The 21,066-nt window shown below is 36.4% G+C and overlaps 1 protein-coding gene across 9 annotated transcripts in view; it reads right to left on the reverse strand.

The window, feature by feature from the left end:
• GTDC1 (glycosyltransferase like domain containing 1) overlaps positions 1-21,066 on the reverse strand; it is a 344,764-nt gene that overhangs the window by 246,729 nt on the left and 76,969 nt on the right. For 2 of the 9 annotated variants that reach the window (XM_072960917.1, XM_072960918.1), the window contains one exon: positions 13,291-13,418. The exons of the other annotated variants lie outside the window; for them this stretch is intronic. In XM_072960917.1, the coding sequence (XP_072817018.1) occupies positions 13,291-13,319 (29 nt within the window). In that variant the 5' untranslated portion in view covers positions 13,320-13,418. The remainder of the gene's footprint in view (positions 1-13,290; positions 13,419-21,066) is intronic. 9 annotated transcript variants of the gene reach the window in all.

Genomic DNA, 21,066 nt, shown 5'->3' on the forward strand with positions numbered 1-21,066 from the left:
GCCCTTTCCCGTGATTAATCTACAGCGCGTACCATGCCATGTAGTTAGTTGTTTCTTACGGGTCTGAATCATGAGTTATCTGCAAACCATCAGCCACTGTGGAGGCAGTACGTGTAGGTGCTGCTGTAAAGTCGAGACACTCAGTAAGCAGAACTGAACACCAACATGTGGGAGGTTGAAAAATAGAAAAGGGGAAAAAAGATTATAGTTATAGCAGATTTCCACCCCTTTAATAGCTCAGTAAGAAGAGTGAAATGTACAGGTTTGAACTAGCGTTTACTTGAGCATTCTAGAAGCCAACGGGTGTGCCTGCATTTGGGGTATTTTTCTAGGGAGAGTAACTATGTCCTACCATCTCTGAAAACTATACTTAGTGGCTTTGATTCATGGAAATTTGTTCTGCTTGTTTTGTGGAGACAGACAAATCCTGGCAGTTCCCCACTTACTTCTATTGCAACTTTTGTGGCAAGAACAAAATAATGTTCTTCCCTGTACTCTTCCCAAAGCCCAGCCTGGAATAAAGACGATTCCCACTAGGTGTAAGGAAAAGAGGGGAAGCTGATTTTTAAATATAAGATTCAAACATATGTCATTACAGCACATTAAAGAACAGTTCAAATACTTTCACTGTGCTTGAGTTTTGTTTTAGAAAACACTGCTGGAAACATATGAGCATGAGTTGGAAAAATAAAAAATAAAAAATAAACCATACTTTGTTAAAAAGGATTTTTGCTTTTAGGCTGGCATTTAACTAAAAGATAAAGGAAGTGCACCATTTGTTTGTTTAAGCAATAATCCCAGAAAACTGCAGGTGGTCACCCTGACATTGTAGATGCTCACGAGCATGCCGGGTAAACACAGACACTGCCCCACTAGCAACGGCTCCTGGAGAGTGAGTGTTTGGGGACAGCAGTAACAGGACCTCAACACTGAAAGTCCTTACTCCAAAGGAGAGGGTCTCCTTCATGGCAGGAGGCTGTGACCAAGCGTTTGCCAAAAGATGGTGGGTGAACCCACCCGCAGCCAAATGTCTTACACAGGTGCCTGGGTTTATGACTCTGTTAAAGCATGAGCACGTCAGCCATCGCAGACCTTAAACCCTGGGACATTTAAACTGAGAAAGTTTATCAGAATTAGGGGTGTGGCATTTTAAAAGGAAGAAACAAACAAACAACACTTCTCTCGTTGGAGAATAAATACCAAACAGAAAGCCCAGGTCCTTTCTGCAAGGCACTAGAATGATGGTGTTTTATGACGCTAAGAAAAGCGTAAATGGCCAATCCACTCTTGCTCCCTAAAAGAATATAAAAATGTGTCAGATAAATTTTGATCAACTTTTAAGTTTTTCTGCTTAAACAAGTAAGCTTCAGTTTAAAAAAAAAAAACTCATTTCTTCAGCATATTTTATTCCCCAGTGACACCATATGAATGAGAATCTACTACACTATTAAGGCTTTATGAAAGTTTAATTCATTATCAATACTATGATTTAATGATACTTAGTTAAATGCTAAACATTAAATTAGCAATATAAAATGAGCCAAAGCGGACACTGGAATTTTAAACCACTTCAAATTCTATTTAAGGTCATCTGAGGTCAAAATGATCTAGCTGAGAATTATCTGCCTTTCCAAATTTTTACATTTACAATTAACAGGGAATACAAAGTGAAAAGTCAAATATTTCATATAAATATTTTGACCAAAATGAAAAGGTGCCATTAGAGTCCTCTCAATTAAAAATGAATAATGCATTGGTAAGACCACCAAGAACAAAAGTTGCCTGAAACCAATGATGTGAATATTTTTAAATTTGCATTAAAACTTTTGTCACCGTACCTGCATTTATTTTAAGCTTGACCCAGTTTCTTTATTCCCTGAGCCATGATCATTTTCAAGGTGAACTACATTTTTGTCTACCTCCTCTAGCAGTTACAACTGCTGTGACAGTTGAAGTTTTTTTTGTTTGTTTTTTGTTTTTGTTTTTTTTAACAGTGTAGATAAAGGAAATTTGCAATATGCCACTGATTTACTGGAAAAAATGTGCTAAGTATAAATAAATCATGTGTATTTTTCAAAACTAAACCTAAGTCACATTAGAAAACCCGTAATTAGCCCTCATATATGATGTCAATCCAGTTACCTATAATATTCAAATAATTTTCCAACCAAATACCAAGTAATAATTTTAAATCAGAGGAATTGTTGTATTAATATATTCCACAGACACCTTACTGCTATTCGTTGTAGGAAGGTATGGTTTCAGTGATGATTGTTTTAACGGTTTTAATCCCACACACATGAGAAATTGATTCCGTAGGCTAATCCACATGTGGCTTCATACCTTAAACTTCAATCAGTTGCTGAAAATATATTTTCTATTTGCCTATATGTACACTATTTGGAAGGCTGAGCTTGGCAGAGCAAAAATTAGCGACCTTAAATACTAAATGGTATGAAGTGGGGAAAGTAGAACTTGAGTAGGATTTCCCAATAGGTCATGAGAGGTTTACCTGGTACTTTCTAACTGACCCTTTCCACACCCCTCTTCTGAGCCTCCACCCACCAACTCCAGCACACCCAGGTTCTATTTAAAAAGCAACCCATAACCCAGCAGAGCAAAATAGGGCAGTACTGAGAAAAGTTCGTGTTACCTTCCAGCCCACTCACTTATTTCAATGATTCATCAGGGAAACCCCAGTTGTTAAAATATACCTGAAATCTCATTAAATAGTTAAAAAAAAAAGCATGAAAATACTTCTGCTTTGAAACATGTCATGATTGATTCCCCTAACAGAACCTATTAAGGGTGAATATGTAGTAAAAAGATATTTTGATAAAAGAGTTCCCTCAAAGTATCATACTACATTCTATTATCACAGGGGGGAGTGGGGGGAGATAAACAGACCCAAGGAAAAAGTTATCATAAAAACATTTCATAAAAGCCAAGCATAGCAAATTCATCCTCACCTCTAAAGCCTCAGTGTAATCTCTGAAGACTGATGTATAATCTGCTATCAAACACACTGCAATAAACTATAGGCACTGACGATATTCTACATAATTAAAGTCTGACTAATAGTGAGGAGTGAAATCAGACTCCTGAGATTAGTTTAATGTGTAACAGAAACTGATCATTATTCCATTATTTGATTATGGGGCATACAATCTAACATTTATGATAACTTGTATAGTGCTATGTACTTAAATAGCAATTTTTTTTTTAAATCTGGAGTTCATACTGAAAACGGGGTAGCACTCTAATATTTTATTCCCTCACAAGGCTATGGATATACTAATTTCTTCAGCTCTGACTTTTGTTTCCTATTGCAGTAACTAAGAACTGAGGATTTATGCACCAAAACAAAGATTTGGTAAGAAGACTTATATGCCACACTGTTTGTGAGACAATTTAAAGCTATCTTCAAATGTGCTGTTCCAATTATATGATTAGCAATGATCTTTTACCACATACTCTTTTCAAACTTATAATCTTATATGCATATATGGCTATTTAATTTTCCCTGACAAATATCTTCATTCTTTCTCAATTTGGGATTTAATTTTCTGCTTAAAAATATCCATCACTTGTTCTATGACTTGAGTTAATACAAAGTCTTGGTTGTAACTGTCAGTATCAAATGCAAATTGGACAAATATCTACACATACCAGCATTATGACATCATTCACTTATTTTCAATATGCATAACTTCCACAAACAACTATATATATATATATGTTACAATTCATTACTTCAAATGTTTTAAAGTTATATTCCACATTATACAGCAGAATTATAACTATGAAAAAATTTTTGTGAGTGTACTGGTTTAATTCCACTGACAAATAAATTACCCTCTTTCCATTTTTCATTGCTATCAATTACATGAATAATTTTAAACTATAAAAGTAGCAATGAATTAGTTCTACTGAATACTAAAAATATTTTCAATTTGCTGACATTTTAAAATGTGGCAGTGTATTCATGAATCTATAGAAGATTTTATACCAGCAAACCGTCTCACCACTCAACTGAACTATGGCATTACCCTTTTCACCAGGTCTCCATGCTACCATACAATCTGGCCCCCATCACACCATTCTCCATAACCCAGCCACAAATGATTTTCCAAAATGCAAACCTGATCGTGAAGTGGCAAGCTCAAAAGCCTTCCATATCTCCATCACCAAGGACAAAACCCAAGACCCCACACACGGCAGTTAAGCCCTTCCTTTTCTGGCCTCTTCTTTTCTCTTCGCCACAGCCTGGCTCTCCTTCTCTCACCTCAGTCCCCTGCCCCCACATCCCCAGGATCCTGGCAGCCACTCCAAGCACTCACACTCACATAGCTGTTTTACACTGCTGTGACTTCGCACCTTTATCTCTCTTCCATCAGCCTTTTCTTCACGTTTGCCTGATGAAATGTTTAAAAAATTTCTGCACGTGAATCACCAATTCGATGAAGCCTGTCCCTGAAATGCTCTCAAACATGACTTCCTTTCTACTCTGCACAGTATCATTTTATTTGTTTCGCTCTGTTTCCACAGCCCTGCTTCCCTATGGGGCTATAAGAAATCTGGAGGATGGGGACCATGTCATTACTTTCCTGGGGGCTATCCCAGGATCTGACACATAGTGAATGCCACTAAGGTTCTGTAGAGCTTGAAGTGAAAATCAGGACAAAATAGGAAGCTGATTCTGCCTTTAAACAAGTAACGTTGTGTTCACCTTAACACGGGTCCTGAGCAAACTAGTGTTAGGTAGACCTCTACTCGCTACTTACTGATCTCCCGTTATTCCCGAAGCCTAAACCAAATTAAGCAGCTAGGATATCTGAACACAGTTTACTATATTCTCTTTCAAATATTTATTCTTTTTTCTTATTGTTCACAGAAAGTAGAATCTACTGAAATCAATAAATTAAGTTCATGTAGATGTGTGTTTATCTTAACCTACGAACACAACAGAAGTAACCATGATTAAAGAAATCAGAGAAACACCATAAACAGTTGAATTCTAGGCCAAAGCAAGTTTCATGACCTAAGAGAATATCAGGGAGAGCCATGAATTCTGAAAATCACCTTCAGTCTTTTATTCTGTTTGATCTATCGTCATCCCAGTTTAATACTAGAAGTGGAAGCAGGATGAGAAACCAGTTCCCTCACCATCAGTCTGGAGATCCCATCCCACAGTTAGTAATTAGGCTTTTACTTAACAGGGAAGAAAAAAAGGCATTTTTAAATACTTTCTGCCAACAATTATGCATTTTATAAAAGTTTGACAAGATGACTAATGTATTTGCTTTCTCAAGATGGCATTTCTCCAAGCTTCTACCTTCCCGAAATGGGCTGCAAATCAGCTCAGTGGGAGAAAACTGGGCTACCTGACCCATTCAGATATGGGGACCTAAGTGGAGAAGCCAGAGTGTATCACAGAATCATGCGTGGAAGGAATGCTGGTGCCACTGCTCAATCATTTCCCTTTTATAGAAGAAGAAACAGAGAATACTGACATCAAAGCGTAAGTGACAGAGCAAGGGTTTAAACCCGGAGCATCTAACCCCATAATGACATATCTTCCTATCTGCTTCACTCCAGGCACATGATGTGACCAAATAAAAGGTGCCTCCATTTTCCAGTCTTCAGAGTTTGGGGTTTAAATATCGATAGTTAATCATTATTACTGTGCAAATGATAAATATTACAATAGAAATGTACGTGCATTTGGATGTAAATGTCACTATTAGACGATAAATACACTTAGTGTATACTATATTCAATAATAACCCCCAATAGTTTGTAAACCTAGGACATCAGTGGTATGTCACACAAAATTGAATACCAAACGGTTAGGGTCATGAAACTCTAACTTTTGTGACTCCTTCCTGAGTCCTGCATAATCATCCCTCCTCTTACCTCACAACCCTTGTCCTTCACCCCACTCCCCCAGCTCTAAACTGGCAACTTTTTGATGGGATAGTAGACCTTCAGGATGAGGATGGAGGAAAAGAGTATCCAAGATTCACATGACAAGAAAGGTGTGGAGCAGGCAGTGAGGAGGTCAGCCACGGGGTTGAATAGGTCAGCCTATTTCACAATTTGCAACAGTTGCCGTCAAAGCCCAAGTCCCCTTGAAATAACAATCTGTAGTACTTTCTGGTAGTTATCACTTGCAGACTATATTTACATAGGTGATTATATAATATCCATATCCCCCACTGGACATTAAGTTCCATGAGGACACTGACCAGGTCTGCTTGATGACCACTGTAACCCCACACTTAGCAAACAGAAGGGGTTCGACAAATGTGGGTTGAGTCAGTAAGCCATAAAACCCTTTAGCAATGGCCTTGACAATTTCTTCCCAACTCATCCAAGACCTTGATTATTATCAACCACACACAATCACCTCTTACTACTACTAATTAACATTTACTCTCACAGACAGAACTTAATGCACACATTCTATCACCATCTAAATATAACAGGTGGCATCTTACGGTATTCAGAAAGTCACAACTCATTCTAAGGAAAACAGTTCTTCCAGCAGTCCTGCTGAGGTGTTTAGAAGTCATGTTTCACACCATGGGCAGTAATCTTCTCTGACCTGACCGGACTCTGTAAGAGCATTTAACCCAAGGACAGTCAGGTCTATAACCTGGAGGATTCAACTGGTTTAATCATTAGATGGACATTGTTTATTAGACAAAAGCATTATCTTGCTACTACACTGACTTCCATGCCAAATTTTAACTCAGACCTGGTTTGTGCAAGGTAATTATAAATATACACACCAAATAAATTTAAAATAAAATGACTAACAGAGTCTTAACCACACTGGGACTGGTGTGTCTCACGCTAACATCTTTTAAGAACTTAATCTGTATTAACTAACTAAAAAATTGTTGGGAAGTTTCCCTCTCCAAGTGGGAGGCGCGAATCACATTTTCAGTTAACTCTGAAACAGAAATAGCATAGTTACTCTAACACACAAACATTCTCAACGTCCTATTTGAAGTGCAGTAACCCAAGCAAACATGGGTGGCATTCCCTTGATGAGTTGAAATAAATGTCAGCAAGTATAACGTTCTGGATTTACTCACTTCCAGTGAAAAATAGAAAGGACATAATCTAACAACTCAATCTGTTTATCAGTGAGGGAAACCAACTTAAAAGAAATGCAAAATCAGGGGGCAAAAGAATATCAGGTAAACAGTTGGGAGAAGGAGGAAAAATTTCCACAGAGGATTAAAGGGCTAGAAATAGAAATCCTTAGTATGGTGTAGAGACTTTTAATAATTTAATATACATTTTATGTCAGTGAAAGTCATCCTGCAGTAACATATTTTTTTAAATGGTATTAGGAAGTCTGAGGTGAAACCAGTCCTAGAATCTGTTCTTTAAGATCCAAACCAATAAAACCGTGTTTTAAAGCTGCATCAGTTAAAATATTTACTAACACTTTTCTTACTTCCAAAGCTCTACATGAATATAGAAGTTTACTAGAAGTGGGATTACTTAAAAGTACATTTTCTTCTATTTATTCATTGCAGTGGGTCTTTTTCTAGGTGCCATATATTTTTCAAGCATCTTCTGATTTACCAATGGTCTAAGACATCTACTAATGTTTTAAGAAGGCATCTCTAGACAGAGTCTAGAAATTGTTACTGATAAATTTTAAAAAGCCCAGAAACCCAGTTTAGACCAGGGCTGAGTAAATCTGGGGCTAATAGATGTGGTAATGAGAGCTGTATCACTATTTTTAAATATCACAAGGGGCATATCATTAGCTACCCACTATTATAAGAAAAAGAGTCAGTCTGATAATAATAGACTGGGATTTTAATATCTTGAAGATATTTAGGATCGAGCATGTTGTACAAAGTGAAGGCATTACAGAGACAATGGCATATAATTTCTAGACGGTCTACTATTCTTCATACTTTCGCACAGGCTTGCCCATATCATCTGACACACAAGCTTCCAGTGAATAGAAGATAAGTAGCAATAGCTCAAAGTTTCCTGATTGGAGCAAGCACTATGACTTTTATCTATTTAGTGGCCTTGCTTGTCACTATTATCTCTTTATCAATGGCTTTTTCAAGGAGACATTCCAATGATACAAATATTTTGTCTAATGAGGCAGACCCTAGAGTACAGAGTATTCTTTGCAAACTACCCAAAGCTGCACTCTGCATCTTCAACATCTCTTAAGGAAGTAATTTCGCACTTTGCAAACAGTGTGTTCAAACAGAGTAAGGTTGCTTAGGAGTTAATTAATTCCCCCTTGCATCTCTATCCGGCATACATGCGTACCATAGCAGGGACCGTAAGTCTCTCTACTGGATTAATTAGCATTCACAGTTAACAAACAGCCTGAATCACTGCAGAAGAGATTATAACTTAAACTCCTAAAACTAGGTACATAATACCTTGAATTTCATATAACAGTTGTTCAAATGATCTTAGTAGAACTGAGCAAAGTAAAGCAATGCTTTGTTTCCGCTTACCATTCCTCTTGCTCAATGCTCTAATGTCTTTTTTCCTGCCTTGTTTCTAAACTTCACTTGCAAGAACTAAATTTAAATATCAGATAAACTCCTTCAGATTGTTCAGAGTAAATCCTTGCCAGGCACAATGCGTCACCTCTCCAGGAGTACACGTATGTGACAAACAGGCAACAGGTGATGGCAAAACTTCAGCCATCTGCAAAGTACAGTTGACTCGAACAATGAGAGGGAGTGGGGGCTTAATCTGTGTGTAATTTACAGTGGGTTCCTTCCAATGTGCAATTTCAACCAACCACAGACCCTGCAGTGCTGCAGTAGTTACTGCTGAAAAATATCCCGGTATATGTGGACCTGTGCAGTTCAAGGCTGAGTTGTTCCTGGGTCAACTGTAGATGAGAACAGTCTGTGAATTAAAATGACCTGACTCTCTCAGGTCCTGAAAACACAGCCTGAGGGCTGTTACCCACTCTACTAATGTGTAAGGCTAGATTTGCTTTGAAATATTAAAACTTACTATCACATTTGAACGTAATACAAAAAGCTTGACAACTGGACATATCTTTTGATTCAACAGTAACACGTCTAAGAATTAATCCTGGAAATTGTCAGGAATCTTTATTAAAGTCTGCCCCAAGTTGAAAGCAATCAAACTATCAAAAAAAAAACGTATTACGTGATTAATGATCAAAAATCATAATGAAGAATATTTATTGGCATGGGAAAATGTCTCTACTATTGTGTGACTGCATGAAACGAATATATGAAAATATACGATGAAATGAGCAGATAACAATAAGCGTGCTTGTGCACACAGGTAGACATAAATAATCATTACGGTAGAATTCCAAATGATTCTGTTTTTCTCTTTGCACTTCATTTTATTCTTCAAGTTATCTTCATTGAATATGTTTCAACTTGCAATTAAAAGAAACTATAAATTTTTCTTAACTTTAGGGAAGGAGGCCAAATCGTTTGAAATAACAAACTACTTCCCAATTACTGAAGGCTTATTCCCCTCCAGGAGATTGCAAGTGGTTTTCAAATTATTTTAACTGCTATTGCTATAAAGAAACTTATTAAAAAACTAATCATCAAGGGTTAAACTAATGGGGCTACTGCTAGTCACAAACACTATAATTTGGTTTTGCAAATACTGCCTGCCTAATGCATAAAATAAAAGCAATATTCAATTAATTTAAGAATATAGTTGAACTATTAAATAATTATAAACAGATAAAGATCTTTATTTACTATATATAGGAAACCTGGGGCTGTACTTTGACAGAGTGCGTTAGGAACTAAAACATTATTTTGATACTTAACGGTTTTGAATAGGAACATGGGGAAGTATAGTGCAAACTCAAAGTTTTAAAGTTCAAGTAAAATGTCAAAATTAATTTGTGCCTTAAATAATTAGGTATGAATCTCGAAATAAGAGGCAATATTTAATTAAGGTGAATAAAAGTGAAAAGAATGTCTTCTAGTTTCACACTTAATTTCCAAAGTGTCTGTATTAAGAAAGCAGAAAAATGCTATTGCATAATCATCCATATGTGTTACACATGTTTAAAAAAAGAAATGAGACTGATTGGCTATTTAAACTGCTAGAGACACAGTCTTGCAATGTGAAAAGGCTGTCTCCTCCCATATACTCAGATTTTTCCTATACTTAGATATACGCGCAGTAGGTGAACGCATACTCAATAAATATAACCCAACAGCAACTCAGACTTAACAGAGAAATACTTTTAAATGCAACCTCCAAGTCCTAGTACTTTTTACAATTTAAATATTATGTTTCATTTTCAAGAAGTAATAAGAAATAACTCTATTATTCCTGGAGTGTTTCCTAATGTAACCATTTCATCATATTTCATTTTTAAAACCGTCTATACTGAAAAACTTAACTTACAAATCTAGAAAGAAAACAACCTACCACTAAAAGTATACAAGTAATTAAGAATTAATCTCCAGAAAAATACACAAATACTAATAAAAATATAAAATACCTAAATGAAAAATTAGAGGCAAGCTTATCGTTCCATCAATTTTTAAAGGGACACTAAGAATACACCAATCAAAACACAATCTTCCATATTTTAAAATGAGCACAAACTTGATATGAAAAAGAAATCCTAATCCTAGGAAGGTGCCTAGTGGCATTTTTTAACTTTATTACCGCTTTGTTGACTCTCTGTCCCAGAGCAGATCACCTCCAACATTAGTACTCTGACCTTATAGAAAAGTGACAGATAAAGTTTATGGTGAGAAAAAAGTGAGTTTTTATAGGTTTCCAAAAGGGAATTCTTATGACACTAAAAGCCATATAATAATATTGATTTGATAACCAACTTTTTTACTGCCAAATTACAGACTTCAGATTTCTGGAAAAATATCCAAGTGAATTTGCAGTAAAATATAATAAAAGAGAAGCTTGAGCTCATGATAAACAGTCTAGATCTCTTTGGAAGCTTTAAATATACATATAAAGTGATTTTTTCAATCAGGACTTTTTTTTAAAGTTTTCTGTCTCCCAAGATTTACCTTTTACTTTGGGACTGGCTGATCCCAAAGTCAGTTATAAGCGTGTACCTTCCTGAACAAAGAATGTCCATGCCTGTTTTTAGTTTCCTTCTGTTTTAAGGGCAAATGTACAGGGTACAGAAACAAGGATTATTTTCTTGTAAAACCATCCTCAAAAATCAATTAGAATATTCACAATATTCCATTCTCACAAATGAAAATAAGTTGCTTGCTGAAATGACAGTCTTCCATTTCATTGCCTTAGAAATTAAGCTGGCATGGATAATAAAAGTGTTTTCTGACTAGATCTGCTTGGCATTCAAATATTTTAAAACAAATACTAATCCATAATTAGATTTCACAGGCACAATCTACAGAAAATAGAATTTGTTTTTATTTTTCTGAGCACAATATTAATGATTTGATATCATAAAAGTTTTAACAATACCATCACTTGCATAAACCTGTAAACAAACCTGCAGATGAATGTTTATTCTCCTTTGCAGTCTAGTTTTTACCATTCATTCATTGAGCAAATTTCTATTGTGCCTACTATGTAGCCATCATTGTTCCAAGTATTTGGGGATAAATCTGGCAACAAGAACAAAAGATGTTCCTGTTATCATAAGAAATTTCTTTTTAATTGGAGTCAAAAGACAACCATCAGGCAAATGTACATCCGATGGTGGCAGGAACTATACAGAAAAATCACACAGGATCACAGGGAACAGGGGCTGCTGAGGACGAAGTTGGGGAAGGGGAGTATTTTCTGTGCAGTTGTCAGAGGACACCTCACTGATGAGGTGACATCTAAACGGAAGCCAGAAGAAGAAAGGGAGGGGGCTACACAGCTCTGGATGTAAAGCCTTCCAGGCAGCAGGCACAGCCGGAACCTGAGAGGGAACACGCCTGTCATGTGAGAGAGCAGGAAGGGCGGGTGTGACAGCAAAGCACAAACAAATCTGCTTCATTCAACAAGCATCTATTGAACGACTACACTCTAAACACTACGCTAAGTGTTTTGTGATATTAAGATGACCCAAATAACCCAAATATAGTTTCTGGTCTCAAGCCTGGATATAATTACAACCCAGGGTGATAAATGTTATAAAACAGTTAAGCCGGGTCTCAGAGAGGGACCAATAGCCAGTTCTACTTTAAGAAAAACAGTCAATGACTATCATTCGATAAAAAAAAAAATGTTAACAAAATAAAATAAAAAAAAGAAAGCTCAAACACACACACACACAAAGAAGAACAGCCAAAAGCCTAAAAAGCACAGTGTTAAGCCAGGATCTCGATTACAAAAAGGAGCTGAAGAAATATGCAGATACACTAGGTTCACGCAACAGCCACTCAACCTTTTCCCTCTTTGGCTTTCTTCTAGAACTCAGGCTAAAATACTTGGTGTCCCAGGTGTGGGGAAGGGAGGCATGTTCAACAGTCTTACAAAATGACGTAGGTGGGAAGAAGGCTCCAAATTGCCAGCCAGGACACTGGTGCACAACTTTGAATGCAAGGACAAAGGGCGAGGCTTTTAGCTGACCCACCCCAGGCCTCTGGGATCAGCCCCTCCCCTCCCAGGTCCTTCTGCCCCCAGCTTCCCTCACCATCTTCACCCGCAACTACATTTCATCTGTCTTTCATTCTTCCTCTGAAACTTACAGGTATCTTAGTGTCCATTCTCCACTCAAAAACCTATGATTATTTCTACAGAAGAAAGAAAAATTACTTAACAAGAAACAAGACCCCGCACAATTTGGTGCCAAGTTCCTTTTTATCTTCAATTCCTACCACTTCCACAGACACACCGTTACACCAGACACAACAGACTCCACGTCCAAACATCCCATACACGTTCTCACCACCAAGCACTACCAGTGCTACTTCCTCTTTCTGGAATCCTTTCACCTTTATTACCCATCAGATTCCTACATACATAGTTCAAGACTCCACCGCAATCCCATCTCATCCATGAAGGTTTAAGTCAATTGCTTACTCATATCCATCCTGTCAGAAGTGATTACTCCTTCCTCTGTAGTACCACCAACTTGGCTTGTACCCCAATTAGAGAAATTACCACAATCCTACCCATACTATAGTTATATCGGACACATGTGTGTCCTCCCAGCCAGATTTCCATTTTGTGGCAGCAGAGTTTGCATACAATTCATGTTTATATGCATGCATAATCCAGCAAAGAAGAAACAGTTAATGTATTTTGAATTCTCATCAATAGACAACAAAAAGCCCTCACCTTATGAGGGAGGGGAACAAAAGAGGCATTCCTGAACTGAAAGTCACAGCCTCATCATGAAGTGAACTGTCCAGGCGTCACTACAGCCGTCAGCTGTTCAGATATGCTCTGAAGCACTGTGGACATCACTGAACGGGAACATAAAGACAACAAAAAGTAAACCATGAGTGCTTACTGGGCAGCATAAAATTAAAGAGGAATGGGGAAATGCAAAGCATCAAGCTACCTGCATTAGGTAGCATTACCAAGGAATACCAGAACAACTCATTTAACAAAGATTTACCCGGTGCCTACTTTGGGCCAAACACACGACTGATTCCTGGGAATGCAAAAGTGAAAATACTGAGAAAGGGCTGAACTTTTACAAGCAGTATTTTTAAGCACAAAGTGCTCCCCTATAAATTATGACGTCCTAAAGTATGACCAAAACAGCAACTTAAGGACCCAGGGACTGACTATGGATACCCAATTCCAAGTCCAAATCTCAAAAACTATCTTGCCTAAATTGTGATTGTATAAGGAACTCTCTCCCAGGACTGCTTCTGAATGTTAAAAGGGCTTCCTTTATTTTCAGTGACTATAAACTGCTCAGATAGAAAATTTGAGTTCCAGATACTTGAATACACTCCCTGCTCTGAGATAAGTTCTATCCATGCACAGGTTGTTTTAGTAATTAAGGTGCCAACAACCCTGCCATCGTGAATGAAAAGGGAGGAATTTATTAAAATAGTGCTATATAGGGGATGTTGCATGGGAGACAGCGGATAGTTGTTTGCTTTGTCCTCTGAGGTCAAAATAAAAGAAACCAAATGAAAAACACAACAAAGATTTAGGTAAGACATAGGAGGACTTGCGAGGTACTGACTCACACTACCAAGTTACAACCTGTGCCATTTCTTCTGCAGGTTTTGAATAAAGAAGTAGCCTGCAATCCTCTAATACAGTTTAGGGCAAAGCAAGCAGATGTAAAGATGACTTCTTAGGGTTCCTTTTGAACATGTTTTTCTACTGTATGTAACAGTTTGCATGTGTTGTGAAAAAATATGAAGCTGTCACTCTAAGAATTAAAAGAAAGAATACACCCAAAAGGTCACCTAGGATAGAATCTGATTTAGTGTGCTTTAGCCATAAGGCCTCCAAGGATCTAAACACTCCATCCTATAACTCAATATCAATAACATAAATTATCAAATGACTTGTTTGCCTTATTAATAAGCTCAAATTGCTTATGTCTTCAAAAACTGATATCTTAATACAGAAGTACTACAAAACATCATTGTTTAAAAAATAATCTATGCATGGAGTTAAAAGAAATTATATTTTTTATTTACTCATGGAAGAACGTGCTCCATCAAAAGTACTGGTACTAAGTCATTTTGATGATTTTTCTATCTTCTATGAAAAACAACGTTGACATCTTTACATTGATGTCCCTTTAACAATAATGAACAATTCTATAAAATTTAGTTCACAAATTAAAAATATGACTTTCCCCTTTACATATGTAAATGATTTATACCAATAATATTAACAAATATAACGGAATCTTAATATTCATTCATCCATTCATTCAACAAGTGTTTTATTGAGGGTCTCTCTAGGGACTGTGCTAAGTGTAAGAACACCACGATGATCTAATTGCAAAGTCTGTCCTCAGACACAGAAACATACCGTTCCAAAACCAAAACACATGTACTGCATGTCAGAAGGGAACAAACAGCAAGTTGCTTTCTACACCAAATACCCAGAAAGTTCAGAGGTCCAAGCAACTAACTATAGAAAAGAACGAAGAGGTAACAGCAGGAAACTTCAGGGTGGATCCATCCTCACTCACTCCAAGTCTCCTTCCCCACTGCCTTCCTCCAAAATAAAGACTAGAAAACTAAAAGATTCTTCTCTCATCCTAGAGGTAGTTATGTGACACACTTTTGACTGATGAAGTGTACAGAATTCCCCGTGAGCAGGCATCCTCTTCTAAAGAGAGAAAGCTCTCCATGAAAACTAGGTTTCTGGGCTCCCTTCACTTTCCTTCCTGTTTCAAAGTAAACACAACTTGCATAGGTACAAAAGTCATCTGTGGAATAAGAAGCAAAAAGTATGTGCTAAGTATGATGGAGAAGGACAGCCCTTGATGGCATCAGTCACCTGTGAACTAAATGCCTCCAGGCTTCTTAAGACATGAGACAAATAAAACCCATACTCATTTGAGTCACAGTCAGTGAGAGTTTCTACTACTTGGAGCCCGAGGCATTTGTGTCATTAAGAGTAAGCTACAACAAAGAGGAGATATTTGAGTTAGACTATCTGGCTCCTTCTTCCTTGACTCAGGCTGTGGTCTAGTCCTTTCTAGTGAAAAGAAATAAAAACAACTTTAAATTTGCATGTCCACAGTGTTCCTACAATTTTCTATAACCTAGATTACTTAAATAAACATGTTCTAATTCCTCCATGGAAATCCCTTTGTGGCACAGCCATTCAGTTAGGTTTCCCTAACTGAAACCATCAATACCCCAAGCCAATAAAATAATATTGCTTAGAGTATGATGTGGCTCATTCATGTATGTAACAGACACACACAAACAGCTGAAGGTCAGGAAGAAATAGATAAGAAATGAGAGTGGACAGAGAGAAGGAAAGAGGAACCTAGCTTACCTGAAAGTGTAAACTATGTTTTTCAGTTTTGTGAGCATCTTGGAAAATATCTCCATAATAAATGACAGACCCCAGGATAACAGTATTTTTTAAATAGGAAAAACTGCCCCAACTTGAAATCAGTGATTCTGTTTTTGAACAAAAAATTCCAAACTTGAAAAATACATATCCAGTAAGTATTCTTCATCCAGCTTATCACTAGCATTATTATACCGTCACAGCATCCACCTGTCTCTAATAACCTCCCTAAGGTAATCATCTGTCTCTCCACGTAAGCTTCAGTTGAACACATATTTTAAATGTATACTGTTCTTGGGATAGTTTCTATTGTACAGTGCTGAAAAGATTCATTAATTTCAACCACCATCGACTCCATACGCCACATATACTTTTTCTGCCTTTTTTGTTCAAATATATTTCACTGTGGCCATTCAGAGGAAAATTACACATTCCAATAACATTTGAGTTCCTCTCAGTTACCCTTTCAGTGGCTCAGGGTAATGATAGAGTAAAGAATCATGCTCTTCACAGGCTCACTCTCTCTCTCTCTCTCTCTTTTTTTTCCCCCCATTTGGTAGAATTTCAGCTTCAAGTCTCTTGTGCCAAAAAGCAATGGGTAATGTCTAATGCTCTTCTCCAACATAGCTTATTTTGGAGAGAAGGGGGGTGAGAGTCAGGAGAAACCACTCTCATTTCCAGCTTTTAAAGAGTCTCAGCATATGGAATAAGCAATCTCTTATCCTCTTTTCCTAAAATAGAATTATAGAACCATAATAGGTAAAGGATGGGGGGGAGGAAAAAGAATTAGAAATTTTACAACTGTCTCTGAATATGGGGAAAGGCTAACAGGGTGAAATTATTGATAGTTTAAGCCCTAAATTCTCAGCGAAATCAGTCAAAGAAAAGCTCATATATTCATAAAACAGGGGGGAGGGCTTATATATTCCTTGGCATTGTTCTTCGGTGGAGGCTTCTTCTGTAAAACAGATAAAAGCTACATTCTCTTCCTCAGGAGACTGCAAGTATGAGAGAAATAAGGATAATAAGCAAAGGCAGATAACAGAAATGCCTTCATTTTGAAATCAGCATTCAAAGGCAATCTACGACAATCTATATGAACTCAGAAGAATATTCAGAGAATAAGGCCCCTTTGTTTACGTCATCTCAACTTCAATTTCATCTGCAGTTATCTCCTTTAAAACAAATCTTTCTAGGGCCCTTACATGATACGAAGTCTTTTTTCTCTGGCCCATTTTTATTTGGTTATCTTTTTAGGTGCACTAAAGATTGAGTTTACAATAAGCTGAACAGACAGCGTACAAAAGGCTTTTAGAACTATACCATATGGTCCAGGGAAGGGAACAATCTGGACGAGCCCCGTTTCAATCTGCAAGCTTGTCCACCTCTGTAACACATTATACCACTGTAATAAAATGTTAAGATGGAAACGTAAATGCTAAAATAGTCTATCTTCAGCATTACCAGGCAACTGCACTTCCGAAAATTTATCGGTAATCTTAATAAACATTCACTTTAATTTATATTCTGAAATTTTGGTATGCAACACCAGGCATACAAACCTAGACCACTATCCACTGGAAACAATATTTCAGCAGGGATATGTGTGGGTATTCAACTTATGCTTCAGAAATTTGGAAGGGAAAAAAAAACACTTTTACAGGGGGCATATTGGCAGGGGCCGATGTAACAGATGACACATTCTTGGAAATCAAATAAAAGCAATAGGGAAATACCCATTGTTGCCTAGTGAAGGCCTAATCACATGGACACAGCTGGAACCAATGTAGATCATTCATTAATAAAATTGTATTGTAGTAGCCACTTTTTGATGCATTTCAATTGCTGCTGTAGCCAAATCTCTGAATTTCTTTGTTCCATGTTAGTAAGATTGTTTGAATGAGAAATATGAGAAGATTGAAGACAGGGAGGAAAAAAAAAAAAAAACCTGCTCTCATACTAAAAATGAGACTAGCTCAAAAAGCTAAATGTCACTTTACCTTGCAATCTACTTACACTATCAGCAGCTTAAAATATGCAGCGTAAACCTGAAAGGGGAACTCATATGGTACTATGGATAAAAAGTGAGCAGTGTGAGATGCCACAGAAAACATATGAAATACTTGTGAAAGTATTCTACAGAATGATAATATAAGATGTCGGGCAGGGGGAATTAAAATGTATCAAAAAACTAAGGGGAGAATCAAACAACTGAATTAATACATACTCTTTCATGCAATACTCTACTGACTTTTAACACTGAAGTACGTACTGTATGCTTAAGGGAAGATCACTCATATTTTTGACCACATGAACTTAGAAATCACTATTTGTCACTGCATGTTACCAATATTTGTATGTTACCAATATCAAACACTACTTACCCAGGAGTTAGGTTTAAAATCTGTACTGATATTCAAATGACATAAAATACCTAGTCATAATTATAAACGTGGTATATAATAAAATCCTAGTTAAAACAATAAATCTTGTTTTTATCCAGTTTTGCTGGCATCCATTAATAAATTTATTTTCCATGCTTTTATAAATGTAAGGATTAAGTTTCTATATCATAACTCCTGCAAACTGTAAAATATCAAACTATAAAGATATAGCAGCCTTGATATGTGTCCTGAATGAAACAAAACTACAGAATTTATTACCTACAAAAATGAAAAACTCAGTAGCATTTATCAAAAACACTGCTCAAACATTATAGGTCTTAAATATATTTCCATTATGCCTTTGTGTATAGTTATAATAAACAAATAAATAGGACAATTCACATTGTAATTCCTAAGTCACTGAAAGATATATTCCTACCACAAAAGAGATAAAGAGCTTAATTGCAAATAAAAATCATATCAACGGAGAAAATGTATTTAAAGTCAATGAGCAGTATTCAATCTACAAAAAACATTATTCAATATATGTGAATATACAGAATGAAAGAGTTTTTGTCTGTATTATCCTTAACCACCAATTCTAATATTACCAAACCTTGACACAAAGGAAAGAGTTTTTGTCTGTATTATCCTTAACCACCAATTCTAATATTACCAAACCTTGACACAAAGGACTCAAGATAGTCAAGTACTTAACTGAACTAAGAGAAAAAACCAGTTTCACTGGCATTCCTTCTCAAAACTGTTATCATTCAAGCTAAAATTTTGACCTAAAGATTTAATTAATATAATTTAACAAACATGACACCCAGATTCCTTTTAGCTGCTCTACAGAAAAAGTCACTTAAATACAAGCTTTAAAAAAAAAAAAAAACAGCATTGGGGAGGAATCAAGAATTGTAGTATTTAATACATACGCATTATACACACAAATCAATTTGAGTATTTGTTTGTTTTGTTAAAGTAATGAGCCAATATGTTGCTGAACCTGTCTTGAGCATGAGAGAAAATAACAGGTGAGTTTATTTAATGCACACATCTGATATACCTGTTTTACAAGTCTTTTTAATGATTTTAAAGCATCTTTTAAATCAGAAATCTCTGGGAGGAAAAAACTGTTAGATTGTACAAGTTTATCTTACTACACCCATAATAGATATATTTTTCAGCATATATGGGGTATAAAAATGTTTCACCTTAATAATTTTAACACAAACCACTATTTACTTTCTTTTCCATCATATTTGTTACACACTTACAAAAAGACATGAGTTTTTTCTCCTGAAGTAATTTTCTTATTGCCAGAAATCACTGATGATCTTAAAAATAAAAATCAGTCAAAATAACATCAATCTCCTAAGAAAACATATTCTGCCTATTTAACTTATCTTGATTGCAAAACACTAATTTTTAAAGTGATCACTTGAACTTAAATCATTTGTTTTGCTTAATACAACAGAAAACAATTTACATCTTGAGGAACATTCTACGAAATTTCACAGAATGTTTGCTTATAGTGAAAATCTAGTCTCCTGTTCAAATCATCACTGAAAAATCCTAAAGCTACATTTTCACGTCCCTTGTAAGAGTACGTCACTAACTACAATTTAGAAATAATTGAGAAGCTTAAAAACACTTTTGTGTTCTACCTTGCATTTGATTTCAAAGGAAAAAATTTTAAATGTACATTTTTATATTGAGTGAAAGCTCACTTGCTTTTCTAGCTACATTTATCAGACATTCTAAAAATGAGCATTCAATCTAGAAAAGATAGGAACAGACTCTGTGTTTTAGACAAAAAAAAAAAACAATAGGAAGCTTTTTGGTCTCAACAAGAGACACCTTGGCATAAAAATTCATATATTATAAGCAAATGTTACTCAAGAGCTTCAATTCAAATAATAAACTGTGAAGCAAGACAAGATTCCAACCAATCAAAAATACTATGTCAACATGACCAAAGTTAGCAATATTCAAAAGGGTTTTCTGAAGAGTATGGCAAAAATGCAACTGTGAAGGAAATCTCTAAGAGAGCTGGAAAAGGCAAATATAGCACAAGCTCCTATACGGAACAATGCCGTTTAGGAAATGTGGAAGCTGGGAGGAGAACGATGTCTCTATTTAAGAAAAAGTATTTTTTTCATGATGGTGTTCTACGTGAAGAAAGAGGAAGACGAGGGAAAAGAAACGGCATGAGCAGGAAAGGCTAAGGCTGCTTGCCTTCCTTCAGTGACGCTGGGACGGTAGACCCTCTGCCTTATGAAAACCACCGCCAGAACCAAGCTACACAAAACAGTTTGGCTGCCAGCCTAGAACAGTGCCAGGCTGTTTTTTATTTTTGCGCTAGACTCCCTCAATTGAGACAGTGTGGGATTGTCACTTTGATGCACACAGAGAACAAAGAATAATATAGTACAGGGTAGAGGGGGGATTTTTTTTTTGCCCCTTAAAGTCAGGTTAGCATTTTGTTTCCTTTGACAGGTCTTGAAAAGACCCAAGAAACAAAAGTTATGCTGAAGAATGGATCAATTGCCTAAAGAAATTAGCGTGAGTACAATATTGTCGACAGTTTGAAAGCCATGTGAGAGATTAACATTTTAAAAAATCAGACTGAAAAGGGGTCCGAGTCATATATGTACCTGTTTAAGAGGTCAGAGACCAAGTACATGACTCACCATCACATAATCTTATTTAAAATCTG

The sequence above is a fragment of the Vicugna pacos genome, chromosome 5 (assembly GCF_048564905.1).
Source record: "Vicugna pacos chromosome 5, VicPac4, whole genome shotgun sequence".
NCBI classification, from domain to species: Eukaryota; Metazoa; Chordata; class Mammalia; order Artiodactyla; family Camelidae; genus Vicugna; species Vicugna pacos.